Source organism: Triticum dicoccoides, chromosome 2A (genome assembly GCF_002162155.2).
Source record: "Triticum dicoccoides isolate Atlit2015 ecotype Zavitan chromosome 2A, WEW_v2.0, whole genome shotgun sequence".
NCBI classification, from domain to species: domain Eukaryota; kingdom Viridiplantae; phylum Streptophyta; class Magnoliopsida; order Poales; family Poaceae; genus Triticum; species Triticum dicoccoides.
The window spans coordinates 142,433,739-142,454,720 of record NC_041382.1 but is presented as its reverse complement, the minus strand read 5'-3'; the positions used below and the strand labels follow the sequence as shown (position 1 = coordinate 142,454,720).

Below are 20,982 nucleotides of genomic sequence, written 5' to 3'. Positions count from 1 at the left end.
CTCCCCACGTCGCCGTAGCAGCTAGCTAGCCGGGGAGGGAGGGGCCGCCGCCGCCGAGTGAGGGAGCCGGGGGAGGCGGGTTGGAGGCAGGCCGGAGATGGGGCGCGGGCCGGTGCAGCTGCGGCGGATCGAGAACAAGATAAACCGGCAGGTGACCTTCTCCAAGCGCCGCAGCGGGTTGCTGAAGAAGGCGCACGAGATCTCCGTGCTCTGCGACGCCGAGGTCGCGCTCATCGTCTTCTCCACCAAGGGCAAGCTATACGAGTACTCCAGCCAGGACAGGTTATATCACGCGCGCCCAGCTACCCCTCCTTCCTCACCCATTCCGCTCCTTCCTACGAGCTCTATTTGAAGATTTTGGAAACCAGACGATTGATTGGGGCTGCTTTGTATTCACTCCACGAGTAGCTGCCTCGTTCGATAGTTCCGGTGGGGAAATTTGGTTGCGGGAGAGAGTTGCTCGGTGCGTGCGTGCTTATTATTTCGTGCTATTTTTTGTGGGTTCTGCTCGGATGGGTGATCTAGTTCTCCTTGTTTGGATCGTAGAATCGATTGTTGTTCAATTGACCAGTATCTCAGAGTTACTCGTACTCGATTGCCAGTATTAATTAACGTACGTACTGTCTACAGGTTCTACCATGTGATTATGCGTACTCTACTGTACTTAATCGATTACTCTATAAATTGTAGCATCTATTGCGCGAATGGTACTTCAGTAATCCCTTATCCATTTTTAGGACCAATAAAGGTGATTTTTCTGATGAAATCTGTTCCAAAAACTAAGTCCACTTTAAGTGGCATGAAATAGCGGCGAGGAGGACTTGCACATCAGATGTATAAGTTTTCCTAAATGGACTAAAGTTTGCTATTCAATGATGCTGATGCTAATGTTTCACTATCATGTTAATTGCATATATACTAGTAGTAGATATATATGAAACTAGCTGCTTGGTTACTGTAGAAGCAAATTAATAGGAAAGCAAAGCCTACACATATCGGTTCTCATCCCCTCAGCATCTGTCCGTCAGATATTAGCCAGCTATTTTATTACCCAATGGTTTTTGTCAGTTCTAGCTGGCGTGCATGGCCATCAGCTTATTTGACAGATGTTTCGGTTTTTTACAGTATTCTTTATCCATACCAACACTGAGATTATGTCGTTGAAAATTTGATCGTAGTGTTGGATTGTTTTAACAGATTGTGGTCTTCTATCTTAAGGAGTTTGAAGGAGAACAATCGTTACACAAAACCTGAAACTGGCCAATTGAACGTACATGCTTTGTTTGAGATTTTTGGACTTAAACAGTCTAGACATCTTTATATTTTATGAGTTAGGTAAATGTTTGCCCCTCGAAAATGTCCACGGTCGCCCTCCGTTATTTGCCTAAAAAAGATATACATGGCAGGGTAACCCAAATATATAGTTTTCAACGTTTTTACTCAAGGTTGAAAATACCCGCATATACTATTCTAAGGCCTAAACATATAACATTTGTGGTATATCATTTCATAGTTAGACAGACCACAAAATCACTTGTGTGTATAGTGTATACTACCTTTTTTATTTACTGATTACTTGTTCCGCGGGAGTATATGCCGCTTACTTACGAATATCCATTTCGGCTCCCGAGCTCATTTGATCCCGATGAACAGTAAAATCAAAACAAATACTAAAAATTTCAAAAAATATCTGATTTTTTGCGTGGAGGATATTTAGTGTGTGAGGTCCGTGCCAAATTTCAGCGCATTTGGACATCCGAGCAGCTCTCAGAAAAAAAAATTGGTCCCGAATAGTAAACTTTTTCATGGACCCCAACTTTGTTTTTTTTTCTGAGAGCTGCTCAGATGCCCAAATGAGCTGAAATTTGACAAGGACCTCACGCACTAAAACATCTTCCATGCAAAAAAATTTCCAGAATTTTTTGAATATTTATTTTGATTTTATTGTTCATGTGCGGGAGCAGGTGAACTCGGGAGCCATTTAGTAGCTCTCACTTATTTAAGGTTATAGTTTTGAAGCTAGGGTAGTGCAACCTTCTGGCACGAATGTTAGGCTATACTCGTATGGAGCACTTCATAACTTCTATTCACTTGTTTTTGCATTTCTGAACCGTGCTTTGCACAAATTTTTGCTTAACAATCATTTCAAACTACATTGCTGTTTATTTGTACTAGGGATGCAAAGTGGTGAGCTTGAGGTACCCTCCAACACTCCTTAGTTCATTCATGAACTAATTTTTTCCATTTGAATGAACTAAGGAATAGGAGTGTACCCTAGCTAAAGGCTAACCATTTGCACTCCTTGTACAAAATGGTTGGTCTTAGCTAGCTAGTTGTATGAACAAAGCAATGCCCCACTTTATGTTAATCAAATTTACTAGTGCATAAACAGTCATTCCTAATTGTGCATAGAAAGAGACCCGTGGGCTAGTTTTAATCCACACATTACGTTTAGATTTTTTTTACACAATTGATTACCAGGCTAAATTACTGCTATTGTCATGTTAGCAGCAAACAGTTACCATGATAAAAGTGTATGGCTGCTAGTTAATAATTTATATGTTTTTAGATTAGATATTACGATGTTATGCAGAATTAGAGAGTAATATTCAAGTGCCACCGACAAAAAACAATAGCATATCGTCATAGAAGTATTATCACTGAAGTCTTACATGTATGGAGATGGATGGAGAATAGTGTTCAATAACCTGTAACAAAGTGGCCATAACCTACCAATAACTTAACTAGCAAGTGAGTATTAACCTGGCAACTACTTGTGTGGAAAGAAGTTGTCAAAATATATCAACATGAGATCTACTTGGGAGGTGAATATTTTTTTCCAACATGCGTGTCACCATGACTTCACCAACTGCACAGCTCCACCATAATCATCGTCGTATCCTTGTCAAGGAGTAATTGAGGCCAGCAAGAGCAGGTTGTCCATCAAGTCGTCGTTGCAAGGTTGTCACAATAGCATAGGAGTTCCTGTCTTGGGTGTACTACATGTAGAATCTAACATCTGGTGGAAGATGGCTTCTCTCTGCTTGCTCATCTCCTTCCCTTTAGTGGAATCGTGCGTGGTGGCAGCCAACGCATGTATGTGTTATATCTAGGAGAGCGTGGCGCCACCGCATCCGTGCAAGGTGACCCATGCCGCTAGTTGGTGACGAACGATGCCTCGCTACAATAACACCAGATTCCACGTACGTTGCAAAACTCTTCATCACATGTCGAACTTTGGCCAATCACTACTGGCTTGTTGCATATGTGAAATGGATATCGCACAACGTTAGCGTGTGCGATGTGCCACCATACCGCAAACATGTGGTGTCGAAGAGCCGATTGAGATGTGTTATCTCATAGCAAACGAGCATCGTTATATCACCATGTGCATTGTGGACCTTAGTGCACACACAACTCTACTTAATCGTGTGTTGTGTAGAGCAGATTGAACACACCCTAATTTGCACCGCTTTCAGTATAAAAAGACACATGATTTTCATACATCACATAGCTCACATCAGTTCATCACAACGAACATATAATATAGCTATCATATTTTTAATATCCATATATATCTCTACTATTAATGGGGATTCCGTAATAGTTCTGTTTATTTCGTCTTCTCCTCCTTCCAAAATCACGTCTTGCATTAAATCAACCAAAACAAATCAAATCTTACCAAAACCTTAACTAATCAAAAAAAAAATCTTGTCTTCCCCTACCCATACCCATACCCATATCCAAATCAAACCAAATCAAATCTTACTAAACCCCAATTAAATCAAAACTTTCTTGCCTTCCTCTACCCATACTCGAATCAAATGAAATCTTACCAAAATCTAGAACATGATTGGTGTAAGATATATGTCGGACATGATTGGCGTTGAACCACTTGCATATGTATGCCCCATTGGAACGCATGGGCAATTAGCTAGTTCTAGATACCATCTATCATAATAGAGAGTATGTATGCATATTATGTATTGGGTAGTATATATTCGACCCTTTACATGATATGTACCATACTTTTAGCATACTCATTTTACATACCAATATTAATGTATTTTAAAAATATACTAAACACATAGGCTTAGTTGCAATCTTTCGTGTATTTCCTGTTATAGTATCTTAGAAATAGTATATGAAGTTGTGAACATACTCAAGATGATATATATATACACACACACACTACCAGATGGTAGTATATGAGATGATGGTGTAACTACACTCGGTTGTAGGACGTACTTAGGTTTACATCCTGCATAATATATCTGTATCATGAAGTGTAGATTACAACGTAGTAAGGGGAAAATATTAAGTCGCTTCTTTTTGCTTACGCCGTTGTCTTTGCACTTTGGAAGGATGAGGTGCAGACATAGAGTGAGGAATATGTTGGCCCTCCGTAAGCTCCACTACCCTTATCTCTATGCTTCTTTGTCTCTCGCTATAGAGGAAGATACTACAGCTGTGTGTGCACAAAAGCCTAATCAAAATATACACAATAATGAGAACATATAGGTTGACATAAATACAATTTATCGGAATATAAGTGTATAACAAGTTTTAGAGGATTAGATAGTGTCTGAACTAAACAAATAGGTGGGGGAAACGAAACAAAGTCTTACTTGGTCACGTCAATGCTCAGTATGTTGCAAAAGCCATTGCATGAAACAACATATTGTAACCAAATCTCGTTGTATAGTGTAAGTGAAATAAGTGACAACGACAACAACAACAACAACAACAACAATAACAACAACAACAACAACAACAACAAAGCCTTTAGTCCCAAACAAGTTGGGGTAGACTAGAGATGAAACCCATAAGATCTCGCGACCAACTCATGGCTCTGGCACATGGATAGCAAGCTTCCACGCACCCCTGTCCATAGCTAGTTCTTTGGTGATACTCCAATCCTTAGGTCTCTCTTAACGGACTCCTCCCATGTCAAATTCGGTCTACCCGCCCTCTCTTGACATTCTCCGTACGCTTTAGCTGTCCGCTATGCACCGGAGGTTCTGGAGGCCTGCGCTGAATATGCCCAAACCATCTTAGAGATGTTGGACAAGCTTCTCCTCAATTGGTGCTACCCCAATTCTATCTCGTATTTCATCATTCCTGACTCGATCCTTCCTCGTGTGGTCACACATCAATCTCAACATACGCATCTCCACCACACCTAACTGTTGAACATTGCCACCTTTTAGTCAGCCAACACTCAGCGCCATACAACATTGCGGGTCGAACCACCGTCTTGTAGAACTTGTCTTTTAGCTTTTGTGGTGCTCTCTTGTTATAGATAATGCTAGAAGCTTGGCGCCACTTCATCCATCCGGCTTTGATTCGATGGTTCACATCTTCATCAATACCCTCATCCTTCTACAGCATTGACCCCAAACATCGAAAGGTGTCCTTCTGAGATACCACCTGCCCATCAAGGCTAACCTCCTCCTCACACCTAGTAGTACTGAAACAACACATCATGTACTCGGTTTCAGTTCTACTAAGTCTAAACCCTTTCGAGTCCAAGGTTTGTCTCCATAACAACTTCTTATTTACCCCCGTCCGACTATCGTCAACTAGCACCACATCATCCGCAAAGAGCATACACCATGGGATATCTCCTTGTATATCCCTTGTGACCTCATCCATCACCAAGGCAAAACGATAAGGGCTCAAACCTGACCCCTGATGCAGTCCTATCTTAATCGGGAAGTCATCAGTGTCGACATCACTTGTTTGAACGCTTGTCACAACATTATCGTACATGTCCTTGATGAGGGTAATGTACTTTGCTGGGACTTTGTATTTCTCCAAGGCCCACCACATGACATTCCACGGTATCTTATCATAGGCCTTCTCCAAGTCAATGAACACCATATGCAAGTCCTTCTTTTGCTCCTTAAATCTCTCCATAAGTTGTACCTAGAAAATGGCTTCCATGGTCGACCTCCCAGGCATGAAACCAAACTGATTTTTTGTCACGCTTGTCATTCTTCTTAAGCGGTGCTCAATGACTCTCTTCCATAGCTTCATTGTATGGCTCATCAGCTTAATTCCATGATAATTAGTACAACTCTGAACATCCCCCTTGTTCTTGAAGATTGGTACTAATATACTCCGTCTACATTCTTCTGGCATCTTGTTTGCCCGAAAACCAAGGTTGGAAAGCTTGGTTAGCCATACTATCGCTATGTCCCCGAGGCCTTTGCACACCCCAATGGGGATACAATTAGGGCCCATCACCTTGCCTGATTTCATCCTTTTTTAAAGCTTCCTTGACCTCAGACTCCTGGATTCGCCGCACAAAACGCATGCTGGTCTCATCAAAGGAGTCGTCCAGTTTAATGGTAGAACTCTCATTCTCCCCATTGAACAACTTGTAGAAGTACTCCCGCCATCTATGCTTAATCTCCGTGTCCTTCACCAGGAGTTGGTCTGCTCCGTCCTTGATGCATTTGACTTGGCCAATATCCCTTATCTTCCTCTCTTGGATCTTGGCCATCTTATAGATATCCCTTTTGCCTTCCTTCGTGGCTAACCATTGGTAGAGGTCCTCATATGCCCGACCCCTTGCTTCACTGACAGCTCACCTTGCTGCCTTCTTCACCATCTTGTACTTCTCTATGTTGTCTGCACTCCTATCCAGGTATAGGCGTCTGAAGCAATCTTTCTTCTCTTTAATCGCCTTCTGGACATCATCATTCCACCACTAGGTATCCTTATCTTCGCTTCTCCTTCCCCTAGACACTCCAAACTCCTCCAAGGCCACCTTACGAATGCAAGTCGCCATCTTCATCCACAAATTGTCTGCATCCCCTCCTTCCTCCCAAGGGCCCTCCTTAATGACCCTCTCCTTGAATGCCTGAGCTACCTCCCCCTGAGCTTCCACCACTTCGTTCTAGCGACTTTGGCACGCTTATCCCGTGGACACGAATCCGAAAGTGGAAGTCAGCAACTACCAGCTTATGCTGGGGTACAACACTCTCTCCAGGTATCACCTTATAGTTTAGGCATGCACACCTATCTTCTCTTCTCGAGAGGATGAAATCGATCTGGTTAGAGTGTTGGCCACTACTAAAAGTCACCAGATGTGATTCTCTCTTTCTAAAGAGGGTGTTAGCTACAATCATGTCGTAGGCTAGAGCAAAGCTTAAGACATCTTCTCCTTCTTGATTCCTGATGCCATAGCCAAAGCCCCCATGCGCCCCTTCAAAACCTGTGTTAGATGTACCCATGTGGCCATGAGGTCTCCTCCTATGAAGAGCTTCTCGCCAATCGGTGCACTCCTAACCATGTCTTCCAGGCCTTCCCAGAACTCTCTCTTGGTGTTCTATTGTGGCCTACTTGCGGGGCATAAGCGCTGATAACATTGAGAACTAAGTCCCCAACTACCAGCTTGACCAGGATAATTCGGTCCCCACGTCTCTTGACGTCTACCACTCCATACTTGAGGCTCTAGTTGATCAAGATGCCTACGCCCTTTCTGTTTGCAGCCGTCCCCGTGTACCACAGCTTGAAGCTGGTATCCTCCACCTCCTTCGCCTTCTGTCCCCTCCATTTGGTTTCTTGGACACAAAGGATATCAACAGCTCTCCTCACCACTGCATCAACTAGCCCCCAAAGCTTCCCTGTTAGAGACCCTACGTTCCAGCTACCTAAGCGAATCCTCCTAGGCTCGGCTAGCTTCCTTACCCTTCGCACTCGTCGAGTGAAATGCGAAGACCCTTGCTCATTTTCCACTACATTCGGGCGCCGATGTAGTGCGCCACTAAGGATGCGATGACCCGATCCTCGCTCACTTGCCACCATATCCGGATCAAGATACGGCGTGCCACCAGGGGGGTGACGGCCCGGCCCTTGCCCATTTGCCACCACATCCGGGTTCCGATGTTGCGCGTCGCTGAGAGGGTTACACCCCAACGAAAATATTTTGGGTTTCATCTCCATAAGAGTGGCTGAGTTTTTGCGTTGGCTCGGCAAGCCTATCACAACCCGCCTTCTTTACCCGGGCTTGGGACCGGCTATATTGAGACAACATAGGTGGAGTTAAATGAAATAAGTGACATGTCTTAAAAACAATTCAGGTTAGCAATGTGAGAAGGGAAGTGACAAGAGAACAAAACTCAGACTTCTGGCTAGTGATTTGTTCGGGAAATGGGTGCTGGAAGAAGGGAGAGATAAATATTTAGTTAGCAGATGAGATGATAGGAAATAAGTGACGATAAGACGATAAAAAAGTAGTAGGATATATACTTAACAATTTAACGTAAACAAAGAAGACCGGGGAATACCCTCTCGTGTCTACTACACTAATGCAGACAAAACAACATAACATCTTATCTCAATTAGTTGAATTCAACTACTAACCGTAACAAATAAAATTATGACATTAGTTGAATTAACAATAATAAAACAATATCATCTTATATTAATTAGTTGTTTAACAGTAGAAAAACAATGGATCATTATCTTAATTAGTTGAAAATAACATGTAGTATCGTCTTACTACTTATAGCATAATATCTATGTTATAAATTAAAGTACTAGTGATGACATCTTATCTTATAGAAATTATGTACCATCTTATGTTATAAAATTAAATTACAATTTAGCATGTATTGGTCGAATTTACCTACTAACAAAATTAAATTACTAATAGTAACATCTTTTCTTATAGTAAAATTATAATAGCAAAATCATTGCGCAATTAACAATATAAAAAAGTAGCATATAGTGATTAAACTTCCTTTTAAAAACACCAAGTACAACATAGACACACCTAGACATGCATAACACTTTGAGAAGAGCAACTTATCTGTAAACATAGTCCAAGGGACAACGCAAATATATAGTAGAGTAGACTAGGGCTACAAGGAAGGGCATCTAGACTATATATTGACACCTACATCAATACTAATACTCTTTAACAACCACCACCACCCTCACACCATCACACAGTGCCTACAGAAGATCAAAGTCCGAAGCTTCCAGATTGACGAAGTCAACACAGGCGGCTCGCTATTGACGGGAACACAATGGCATATAGTGATCTAAATTTTAAGTACCGAGAAAACTAAGTTGCTGATCACAACCAGCGGCCTGAAGGCCAGTTCACATTCAAGATCCATGACACGATGGCCAGAACCATACAAGGTCATCCCTCGGTAGACTCCGAGAGGTTGCTCGGGATCTGGGTCATCGTGGTGGCTATATGTTAGAAATGACCATCATCAGCTTTTGCTTCAAGATTAATGAAGTGGCTATAGACGGGAACACAACGGCATGTAGTGATGGAATTTAACTAGTAACAAAACTAAGTTACCGACGGTCAATGGCTCGGGTTCAGGTTCACATTCAAGATCATTCCCATGATGGCTAGAACCATACAAGGTCATAGATTGGGGATCTCTGTTGGGATCAGGGTCTTCATGGTGGCTCTGGTAGAAATGGCCAACTTCACGCTCCACTCCATCTAACAGTTGAAAGCCCATGTACTTCGACATTGCAAACGGGTTTGCCGCCCCACTCTTGAATCAACCCATGATTGGACGGGGGCTCCCGTTGCTAATGCCAGCCTTGTCTCGTCCTCTCCCCATAAGCGACCTCTTCCACTCTAATAACAGTGGCGAGACTACCTTCCCACCCGTGAATCATCTTGCAATAAAAGCGTAGCTACTCCCACGTCGGTGCTAGCATCACCACCTTCCTATCGTCTTGAGCAGACACCGGCACCGCCCTCCTCTATCACTCGTGCCCGCGTCGGCACCATGCCCTTCTTGCCCCCCTTGGACAGGATCCGACGATGCCCAAAAGGGAGATGGAGGAGGCGATGATGGGCACCACAATTGGATTAGTGCATTTGGTCCTATCGTCTTGAGCTGACACCGGCCCCGCCCTCCTCTATCCCTCGTGCCCGCGTCGGCCCCATGCCCTTCTTGCCCCCCTTGGACAGGATCCGAAGCTTCCAGATTGACGAAGTCAACATAGGCAGCTCGCTATTGACGGGAACACAATGGCATATAGTGATCTAATTTTTAAGTACCGAGAAAACTAAGTTGTTGATCACAATCAGCAGCCTGAAGGCCAGTTCACATTCAAGATCCATAACACGATGGCCAGAACCATACAAGGTCATCCCTCAGTAGACTCCGAGAGGTTGCTCGGGATCTGGGTCATCGTGGTGGCTATATGTTAGAAATGACCATCATCATCTTTTGCTTCAAGATTAATGAAGTGGCTATAGACGGGAACACAACGGCATGTAGTGATGGAATTTAACTAGTAACAAAACTAAGTTACCGACGGTCAATGGCTCGGGTTCAGGTTCACATTCAAGATCATTCCCATGATGGCCAGAACCATACAAGGTCATAGATTGGGGATCTCTGTTGGGATCAAGGTCTTCATGGTGGCTCTGGTAGAAATGGCCAACTCCACGCTCCACTCCATCTAACAGTTGAAAGCCCATGTGCTTCGACATTGCAAACGGGTTTGCCGCCCCACTCTTGAATCAACCCATGATTGGACGGGGGCTCCCGTTGCTAATGCCAGCCTTGTCTCATCCTCTCCCCATAAGCGACCTCTTCCACTCTAATAACAGTGGCGAGACTACTTTCCCACCCGTGAATCATCTTGCAATAAAAGCGTAGCTACTCCCACGTTGGTGCTAGCATCACCATCTTCCTATCGTCTTGAGCAGACACCGGCCCCGCCCTCCTCTATCCCTCGTGCCCGCGTCGGCCCCTTGCCCTTCTTGCCCCCCTTGGACAGGATCCGACGATGCCCAAAAGGGAGATGGAGGAGGCGATGATGGGCACCACAATTGGATTAGTGCATTTGGTCCACCCCCCCCCCCACCGAGATCTGCTGACGCACGGCTGGGAGGTGGCCACCACCACCATCTTGTTCAGATAAGGAGAGAATGTGACAGGGCTAAGGTCACTAAACAATGCTTGGCTTATATAATGCACAAGCACATCGCACGTGACTGTAGTATCTCTTGGATCTTGGTGACAAAAGGAAGGTGCCACCGCATTGTTGTTGTCACATGTACTGGAGCTTGGATAGGCTAAGAGAGGGAAGGGAGAGGAAGACGAAGAGACCACCGTGGGAGAAAAAACAAAGTGCATAGTTTGTTGCGATGAAAATCATACTGCAATATACTCAGTACTCGGGAAATCCTACATATTCCAGATGGTGGGATGCCACCTTAAAAACCGTTTTGGATGAACAGTTGGACATGTTCTATTTTGTTGAAATATATCACCCAACCTTCTCCACTAGTTTGGACTTTGGATGAACTGGTTGGTGCATGAACTCAATATTGTATTAGAGCCAAGAGGTCTCCAGTTCAAGACCCGAAGAATGTACTATTAAATGAAATAGTTGTAACCTACTTAGATCCCACGTCTAAGGCCTGGAGTAGCTCAAATGTGAGGGGGGGGGGGGTGTTGAAATATATTGCCCAACATTCTTCATCAATTCAGACTTTAGAATGAACTCGTTGGTGCATGAGTTCAATATATCTATTTACTAGTGAATGTAAGACTTTGAAATAACATACACTTAATGATAGACTTTTAGGACACCTCATGGAGTTTACTATGTACTAAGAGCATCTCTACCCCTTCTCCTAAAACATAACTCACTAAACCACCTGCCCAAACTTAACTACTGCAACTTTGAGGGCTTAAACTCGGTTGCACCAAGTCCTTTCCATAAACTTAACTCTCTATACTTTTTCTTTGCTATTTCTTCTATGCCTTTGCATGCATATATCCTGTTTGAATTACATTTTCACAACATATTAATTCGTACCTTGATGTTTCTAATGCATAGAATTCAATAAGAACTCAAATTCATTGTCATCGTATTTAAACATTCAAATTCAAACACAATATAGGGTCTAAATGAAGAAATAATCCAAATAAAACATGATGAAAGCATAATAATAAGAACTATGAAGTTCCCACAAGTGCTCCACAAGATCATCTCTGAGATGGTCATGAGCTTCTCGCCTCTCCATCATGTGATGCTCTATGAGGAATCTCTAGATCATGTTGGCTTGATATTCTGGATGGACTGGTAGCCCATTGTAATCGTAGTCAAAGTTTCTTGGTTGACCTCATCTGTATTTATCATGTTGTCATGATCTTCCACATTATCTTTAGGTCTCAATACTCAACAGGGTCACAGACAATAGCAAAGCAAGCTTGCAACACACCAAAAGCTCTCTCAACATCCTTTCTCATGGCTTATTTGGCACATTGCAATGTGAGATATCATGTTGCCTTTATGGCTTTGAATTATCCTCACAAGTGTGATCCCTTGAGGGTAGATGCCATCTGCAAGGTTGTAATGGTGGCCATTGACAACATAGTTACAAGGTGGAGGTTGGCCGGCAAGAAGCCACGTATAGAGATCTCTTTAGGACACTGAGGTCATTATGTGAGCTAGGCACTCCAAAGTATGAATGCCAAATCCATAGATCCTCTAATACAACTGCTTTGAGCATGACGGTTGAATCATGGCAATACCCTCTGAACTGCCCATGCCATGTAGCGGGACAATTCTTCCATGTCCAATCATGCAACCAAAGGACTCAAGCATCTCTGTCCACCCTCTTGCTTGACCCATAGCCAGAAGCCTCACATTGTCTTCATCAGTGGGTGCCCTCCTAAGATCTCGTCACAACTTTTGATATCCCTTCATTTTCTCGAGGATGGTATATTCTCCAATGTGAATCTACTCATCAACGAGGTCAATTGCCACTCCATATGCAAGCACTCGAATTATTGACATACATTTCCATCAGAGGACTTGCACTGGTTAATCCAACTGCATCCCTTCTCAGTGTGAACCAGTGATCCTCCTCCTCCACAGCTCTTGCAATGTGCACGAAGATCTTTGTGCATTTGTAATTGTTTGCCTAAATGATTTGTTCGGATACACGGGGGATTGTTCGCAAATTAATCCTGAAAACTTTGGGCATCTACCGTATTGCGATAGATGCGATGGTGGCCGAGAAGCACATTTCTTGTTCCTCTCTTCCACTCAAATGATCACGGGCAATGCAATCTCAAAATCATTACCCTCTTCTTCTTCTTCCTCGGACGACGGGATGCCGAAAAAACCCTTCTAATAGCCCCTTCATCTACAAAGTTTTCCAATGATCAGATTTAGTGCACAAACCAAGAAAAAACGGAAAAAGGAAGAGTTTACCATTGGGACAATTGGTCAAACACTTCGTGAGCGAGGAGAATGCCGCGGCGGCTAGCGGGGTGCGCAAGTGAGGAGCAAGATGAACTTTCAACCTCTCCATCGATCTACATGGAGGTGCCAGAGCCCACGATGGCAGGTGTAGGCGACGCGGGGAAGGAGACGTGGAAGCCTCTGATGGGTGCATGGTGGCCGCAGGAAGGATGGAGCTCGGGTCGGGGTGAGGCGGGTGGCGGGACCTAGGGCCGCAGTGGGGCTTCCGGCGAGTAGGGAGAAGGCACAAGGCGAGTCGTCGGGGAGGTCAGAGGTGCCGCCTCGGGGGAGCTGCGTGGCGGTGGTTGGGGTTGATTTTTTTAGCCTGCCAAAAAGGTTTTGTTTAGAGAGGGTTTGAGGAGCTCGTGCTTCCTGGTCAAATTTGAGCAGTAAAGGGCTAGGTCGAGGAGTTAGGATGCTCCCAATACTTATCTTTTAGCACGAGTTCATACGTAAAATGCTGATGTGGCACATCAATTAAAGAAGAAAGAGAAGGGGCTCTTAACACGTTTCATTACATAGTGTAATTAATGCTTTCATTAGGTGTGGCTTCTTTTCCTATGTTTCTCTCTTTCATTATTTCTACGACTAGGCCACAATATTAAAATGCACATATGATCCATAAACCAATTAAATACAACATCACTTAGAAACAATATTAAGTGACGATGCATTGAGGTGATTGTCTCTAAAGATTTATTACCACCTAGGATGACTAAATCTTTTGGGAGTAAAAGTTTTTGTATTAATGACTAGATAGTGTTAGCTCCCAAGAAAGCAGTTTTTTCTGGGCGTTATAGAAATTTGGAGGAAGCAGGGCTAGAGATGCGCTAAGTTGTCCGATTCTAAACAAACCTTTCGAATTTTCTCCTGTGCTATCCTTGGCTTTCTGCGCACACAGTGCATGTGATGACGATATGCATCAGGATGTGACACACAAGTTGCTTTGCAACTATATTTAACGACAAGGTTTGCTCAAAAACAAATACTATTGCATTTTGCTATACTTAAAAAATATGAGAAAATGGCCCTGATCAGTTTGTTTTTCACTCTCAAATAAGGAGCACATTAGGCCTGGTCATTTCAATAGTTTCAAGCACAGGACAGGATTATTACACTGTTGTAATTTTGAAAATAATGTATGAGTATTAGTTTGGTTCTAATATAAGACCTCAATTTCCTTTTTGTGCATGTACGGCCTTATTTGGGGACATTTATTCAGTAGCATGGATGTGATTCTTGAACGTTACCAACGTTACTCATTTGAAGAAAGAGCTGTACTGGATCCAAGTATTGGAAACCAGGTAAATAACATTCTTACTTTTTTTTGTCGATTGTTTTTGAGATAGCTAACCACTCTTTCCAAGTGGTAACATTCTTACTTGTTGTGGAACTATTTATGCTCATGCAGTGAAGAGATTAGTTCATTTAGCTAATTAAATTTACTTATTATATGTACTTCATATTCTTTTTCTTTGTAGGCAAACTGGGGAGATGAATATGGAAGTTTGAAGATAAAACTCGATGCACTCCAGAAGAGTCAAAGGTATTGTATTTCTGGGAACATTCTCATTCTGGTTATATGATGGGTGCTAAGTGCTAACTGGCGTTTGGTCTATTTCAAACTCAAGGCAACTCTTGGGTGAACAATTGGACCCACTCACCACAAAAGAACTCCAACAGTTGGAACAACAGCTTGATAGTTCTTTGAAGCACATAAGGTCAAGAAAGGTGAACCAATTGTGTTGATGTTTTGCCATTGGTGTGCAGAGCTACTTTTCATCTGCCAATTTTTAACTGAAATCTTATGAAATAGCATGCCTTTTTCATTTTACAGAATCAACTTCTCTTTGAGTCTATATCTGAGCTTCAAAAGAAGGTATGTTACACTCATTAAGTTCCCTATGTGGTTTACCTACGTGTGTACAGTGACCACCAAGGAGTATTGTTGATATGACGCATTGGCCTCCCGCCTTTATAAACACACCGTCATCTGAAACATTTGAAGAAAGAACCACTCGAATTCGAACATTTGTTTTCCCATGCTTTAATCATAGTTAAACATCTATTTCTTCATCATTTGTAGATATTAAGTAGACCTAGGTTAGCAAATATTTATAATCACTGTCTTATACTTTGCAGGAGAAGTCATTAAAAGATCAGAATGGTGTCCTGCAGAAGGTAAATTTTCTTGTTTACTGTAAGGTGACTAGCCGTGTAGGCCGGAGGCTAAAATCTTCTTTTTATTTTTCATAGCACCTCGTAGAGACAGAAAAGGAGAAAAATAACGTTTTGTCAAATATTCATCACCAAGAGCAGTTGAATGGAGCAACAAATATTCATCACCAGGAGCAGCTGAATGGAGCAACAACAAGCTCACCGTCACCTACACCAGCGACAGCCCAAGATTCCATGGCACCTCCAAATATTGGGTACTTATGCTTCCACTTAGGTATGCAGATTTGAAATCTTTAAGGTAGCCTCTGACCCTCCTTGGTTCAACTAAATGAACTAAAATTTCAGAATTTACAACACTTCTGAAATTTTAGTTCATTTGGTTGAATTGGGGAGGGCCACAGGAGACCTTAAAGGATCCAAATTTGCATCCCTAGTTCCACTGTATTTACGTTTTTTCCTCGTTTACGTATCACTAAATAAAATAAGAATGTGCATTGTTCTTCAGGCAAAGTATTTGGATGTCTTTCTTTTGAAACACCGATTACAACGTAGATGTACACACGCTCACATTCACACAACCACAGGCGCCTTGCTATTGATGGAAACGTTGCCTCCAACTGAAAGAATAATCTGCATTAATGAGACACAAAAGCATCAAATCTTAGATTTGATCCATGATGAGTTAATGGTACCACTGTCTTCGTAGAGGACTTGAGCAAAACATGAACTATGCATAAGCTATCTCCAATTTTAATTCATTTTGGTGAAATGGTTAAATCAAGGGCTGTTAGTTCATTGAGTTCAGTTCACGTGATACATAAGCGCATGCTGAAATCAAAAGCTAGATGCTAAACGTTTCTGGAAATAGCTCTCCGTAAGAAACAGTAAAACGCATGAGCTAGCTTTGTTCCATTTTGCTAGATACTATTAAACCTGTCAGGAAACCAAGGCTGGACAATGTATTTAACATAAGCGATTATTTACTAGCACTGTTCCTAGATGAAAAGTCACTGTCTGTTTAAGTACGCTGCCATTCCTTACAAAATGCAGGCCATATCAATCTAGAGAATCAGGAGGGGGGAATCCAGAACCTCAGCCGTCTCCAGCACAAGCAAACAACAGCAATCTACCAGCGTGGATGCTCCGCACCGTCAGCAACAGATGAAGGCTGGCGACAGCCTCATATGACTCCACCTGAAGGCGAGAATGGCGCCTGACATGCGCCCACTATGGAAGCTAGACGCCGGTGTGCAGTCCATCTCCGGCAATGGCTTCCGGTGTAGCCACTAATAAGACCACGCGTCTTTGCTGCTGGGTGAATGGGGTCTTCCTGTCTTAAGCTTTTCCTGCACTATAAGATACTTGTTTCCACGTTTCGGTTCCATTTTTTCTCCTATCGATGAGCACGATCTTGTGGTTGGAGTTTCGTGTGTAACCTTTAATGGAGTTGCGGTATGTTTTTACGTGTTGTGACGGTTTTTGTATTCCATCCGTTGTAAAAAAAGCAAAAGGGCGCTGCCTTCTCTTTACATTGTTATTAAAAAAAAGAGCAGGGCACTGAACTTTTGGCAAATGCATGACCACGACTGAGTACTGACACTTCATTAAGTTTTAGCTTCTGTTGGAGATAAAATTTGCGCTGTATCTCTTGTGTTCAGCAATTTAACTGAACTCAGGAAGTTTCACCCTGGCTTCAAGGCACCATTTTTTGGGGGTTGTTTGTTCCCCGTCATTTTGATTCGGTAGTAGATAAGAAACGCAATTGCTATACTTCGCCCGTAGCGACGTTTATGTGTCAATCGCCCATACGTACTCTGGCATGGGCTGGCCCAGCACTAATCCCTACAGGTGTTTTATACTGGCACCTTGGATTTTATCTTTCAGCCAGTTTTTTTTTCTGCTGAGAAACCACTTTCTTCCGTCTATTTCCTTTCAGCCTTGTACAATCATTTTTTATACATGATCTTTTTTGAGAAAAACTGGCGTTAAACATTTTTCAAAACATGCTTAACATTGTTTAAATACATGTTGAACTATTTTCAAATGCATCTTGATCTGTTTAACACATGTTGAACATTTTTTATTACTTGTGTAATTTTTAAGAGTTCATGATTTAAAAAAAATTCCAAAGCCACTTTTGATATTTGGAAATTTTTTTAGTTTTGTTAAAATTTTCAAAAGTCTTGAACATGTTTTAAAAGTCAAAAAAAAATTTAGAATTCAATTTTTTTGGGTTTGTGAACTTTTTAGATTCACTAAGCATTTAAAAAATAGCAAGCATTTTAAATTCTTGAATATTTTTTAGTCCAGGAACATTTTCTAAACATTATTTGGTTTTAAAAGAGCATGGTTTGGAAGTCTCGTTTGAAAACTATGAAATTTTGAATTTTTATCATACATTAGTACAACAGATATAGATGCTTACTGCGGAGCGACCTAACCAGCTCTAGGCCGAATAACGGCTGTTTTGTGCTCTGCTTGTTAGTGAGCGATCCAATGGTACGGAGCTTAGTAACTTTATTGATTTAACCCGAGAACAAAATATACACATGCACATACACTTGTACAGAAACACCACCCTAGCCGCCACGAGGACCTGCAGATGGACCAAGAGTCAAAAACAACAACCGAACACATACATATGGCCTGCCTACGCAATACACATCCCCGATTCACTAGGACGCTCGCTTTTGAGGGAGCTTAGTGTTTTATAAGTTTTTGCAAGTTTTGGAACCATCAGATTGTAAATGGTTGTGAAGCATATGTATCTTGCAGGGACGCATACGTGTTATGATATTCACATAGCATGGTTTGGCTTGTACATCAAGAAGGTACAAGTTGGGAATCAAGAAAAAACAGATATGGATCCTTATATAGTTGGATCACGATTTGTTACAATAACATCCCTATCTCTATCACTAACAGCTCCCTGAATCACAACACTCAAGTTGAGATTGTCCCCGAAGTTCGGAGTGTCTTGGTGAATCCAATGCTAACTAATCTCGGGATAGAATAAATGAGAAACCTCTAATTTCCTTTGAGCAAATCTTTCATGGACAAAGTGAAAATCTTTCTTAGTGTGTTTTGATCGGCATTTCGTATGGTAGGTTGTTATCATATCAATGGATGTGGATTTTCACCCATAATTAGGTGTTTCGAAATTAATGTTTCAAATATCCTCCCCCTAACGGCCCTTGTGAAATCGGGTAGAAAAAAGGTGCACAAACACCTTAAAACTCTGAAAATCTTATAGTTATGATGTAAACAGAAAATAAAAGTGATACAAAAATGGACTCATCACGTCTTTCAGATCGAATGACTGAGAACACCTCACCCCCAAAAGGGAGATTTCAGCGATGACAAAGTTGAGAATATGGAATCAGGGTGGCTCAGGTTGGAACTTGGCGAGGCTTCCAGCAGTCCCCGGTCCAGTGTCCTCAGTGGTGATGTTGCGTACCCTGTCGGTGTGGCAGTGCGATTGTAGTGACAATGGTGATGGAAAAGCTTTAGCGTAAATGATGCACGCGATTCGAGTCATCTGCAAGGGGACAACCGGTCAGGGAGATGCGATGAAACACGAGGTTGTGAAGGAAATAACGACAAGGCCAATCGGTTCCTCACCTCGTTGGAATGGCTAAAGCGATGGTACTGGAGTCCAGTTCTGAGTGAGCCCATGCTCCAAAAGGTTCCTAGGCATGCAGAGGGTGTCCAATGGGTTCACCTAGGCACACGCAAACGAGAGAGAGAGAGAGAGAGAGAGAGAGAGAGAGAGACTCACTGATTTCGCCGTATTTCACCGGCAACTGGGACGACAGAGGCGACGACAATGAGCTCCTAGTGAAGAAGCCTGATAGTTGTTCGAAAATGTACTAGAAAACAAAAAATGGCCTATGGATCAAGATCCAAGGATCACTATGAAGATGCATACAAGGTTAGATCCGATCGTTAGCAACTTTGAGGTCCAGCGGAAGAAGAGTTGGTGTAGATCGTTTTGAAGTCCCTCGAACCGTCCCACAAATGACCCCTTGAACAAAGATCGAAAACACGATCTCTCTACGGATTGCACCTGGATGGGCTTGACGATCTGGTTGCACTTTGCCACCCAAAGCTATGCATCATTGGAGAACTAGAGGAGAGAGGAGAGAATCTCACGGGGCTTCTCTATCATTTGGAAGTAGAGAAAACTAGAGAACTACAAAGGGGGCGGGCACCTCAATCAAGAGAACACATGTGTTCTAGGCCCCCCTCATGTATATATAGGTGTGGGGGGAGGGGAGGCTGACTTGGGGGGGGGTGTCTCCCTCCCTTGGTGCGATGGCCAAGGAGGGGGAGTCTTCTTCCAATTCCCCTTCCCCCCTTAGATTGTTGTCCAATCAGCCAAAGGGGGGCGCCTCCCCTAATGGGCTTTCTAGACCCATTAGTTGTCCTCTAATAGGCCTTTAGCCTATTAAGGCAGCCCATGGCGCTTAGATAAATTGCAGGGGGCTCCTAGTAATTCCCGGAGCCCTCTTATATTTATTTTAGGTCCTAGTATATTTTCCACCTATTTGTTGTTACACGGTTTTATCTGAGACCCTCCCGGTAACCATAAAACACTTTCAATTTTGAAACAATTCCTATTATTCCTGAAATTTTGGTAAAATTTTCTCATATTCCTAACTCCAATAGAACTCAACAAATCATAAACCCTTAAAGCGTGTGAGCCTTCATGTTCGATGAATTATAGAAATGAATGAAAACACCTTTCATTCAATGATCAATAGCGGAACCATGGAGATCCATATTGTTGGAAATATGACCTAGAGGCAATAATATTTTATTATTATATTTCCGTATTCATAATTAAGTGTTTATATTTCATGCTATAACTGCCATGACCCTCGAAATGTGATTCACTGGAAAACTCATATGCATGTGTGAAATGATAAACAAGTAAAATAAAGGTACATAGTCTTGCCTCTAAGACTAGCTCAAGTGTTGTTGGTGATCATATTTTTTGGATCTTAGAAATATCATTAAGTGCAACAATAGTCCTAAAACAGCATTGAGATTATGACGTTGGAAGAACAATCATATTGAATCGACCCAAACTTGTTTGTTGTGATTTGGACTAATATTGTTTGTATTCAATTGTAATAACATGGAGTGTGAACATGTGATCTTGCTCCTTAGACCATGAGAGTATCGTGGTCACTTCTTACCGTACGGTGGGCTTTGGGGTTGCTCAACGTCACTGTAACACATTGATCGTAAGGACAACTTACAGGTTCATAGAAAAGTTTAACAAGTGGCTCGATAACTCGAGAGTGGGATTGCTCCTCCGACGATGGAGAGATATTCTTAGGGCCCTCTCGGTGTGACAACAACGATCATCGTCTAGCCAGACACATGTGACTTTGATACATTTCCAACGTATATATATTTTCTGATTGTTCCATGCTATTATATTATCAATCTTGGATGTTTTATATGCATTATTATGCTATTTTATATCATTTTTGGGAATAACTTATTAACCCAGTGCCAAGTGCCGGTTGCTATTTTTTC

General features: G+C 42.4%; 1 protein-coding gene across 5 annotated transcripts; it reads left to right on the top strand.

Moving 5' to 3' along the window:
- The first annotated feature begins 8 nt into the window (after window positions 1-8).
- LOC119353851 (MADS-box transcription factor 18-like) lies at window positions 9-17,008 on the top strand. Of its 5 annotated transcripts, none has more exons than XM_037620542.1 (8): window positions 9-282; window positions 14,483-14,561; window positions 14,739-14,803; window positions 14,889-14,988; window positions 15,095-15,136; window positions 15,400-15,438; window positions 15,514-15,709; window positions 16,486-17,008. In XM_037620542.1, the coding sequence occupies exons 1-8, from the start codon at window positions 98-100 to the stop codon at window positions 16,650-16,652; spliced, it is 873 nt and encodes a 290-aa protein (XP_037476439.1). In that variant the 5' UTR covers window positions 9-97; the 3' UTR covers window positions 16,653-17,008. The 5 variants fall into 5 exon arrangements, with proteins under 5 accessions (XP_037476439.1, XP_037476440.1, XP_037476442.1 ...); XM_037620543.1 differs by having other exon boundaries at window positions 14,480-14,561; window positions 15,577-15,709; XM_037620545.1 differs by having other exon boundaries at window positions 11-282; window positions 15,514-15,689; window positions 16,486-16,604.
- Window positions 17,009-20,982: the final 3,974 nt, after the last annotated feature.

What these genes read in the sequence shown, in the direction of transcription:
- LOC119353851 (XM_037620541.1), top strand. Translation starts at nt 98, where the DNA reads ATGGGGCGCGGGCCGGTGCAGCTGCGGCGGATCGAGAACAAGATAAAC. An exon ending in TATCTGAGCTTCAAAAGAAG is followed by an intron (nt 15,137 to 15,399) that starts GTATGTTACACT and finishes TATACTTTGCAG; the next exon opens with GAGAAGTCATTAAAAGATCA. An exon ending in AGAATGGTGTCCTGCAGAAG is followed by an intron (nt 15,439 to 15,513) that starts GTAAATTTTCTT and finishes TATTTTTCATAG; the next exon opens with CACCTCGTAGAGACAGAAAA.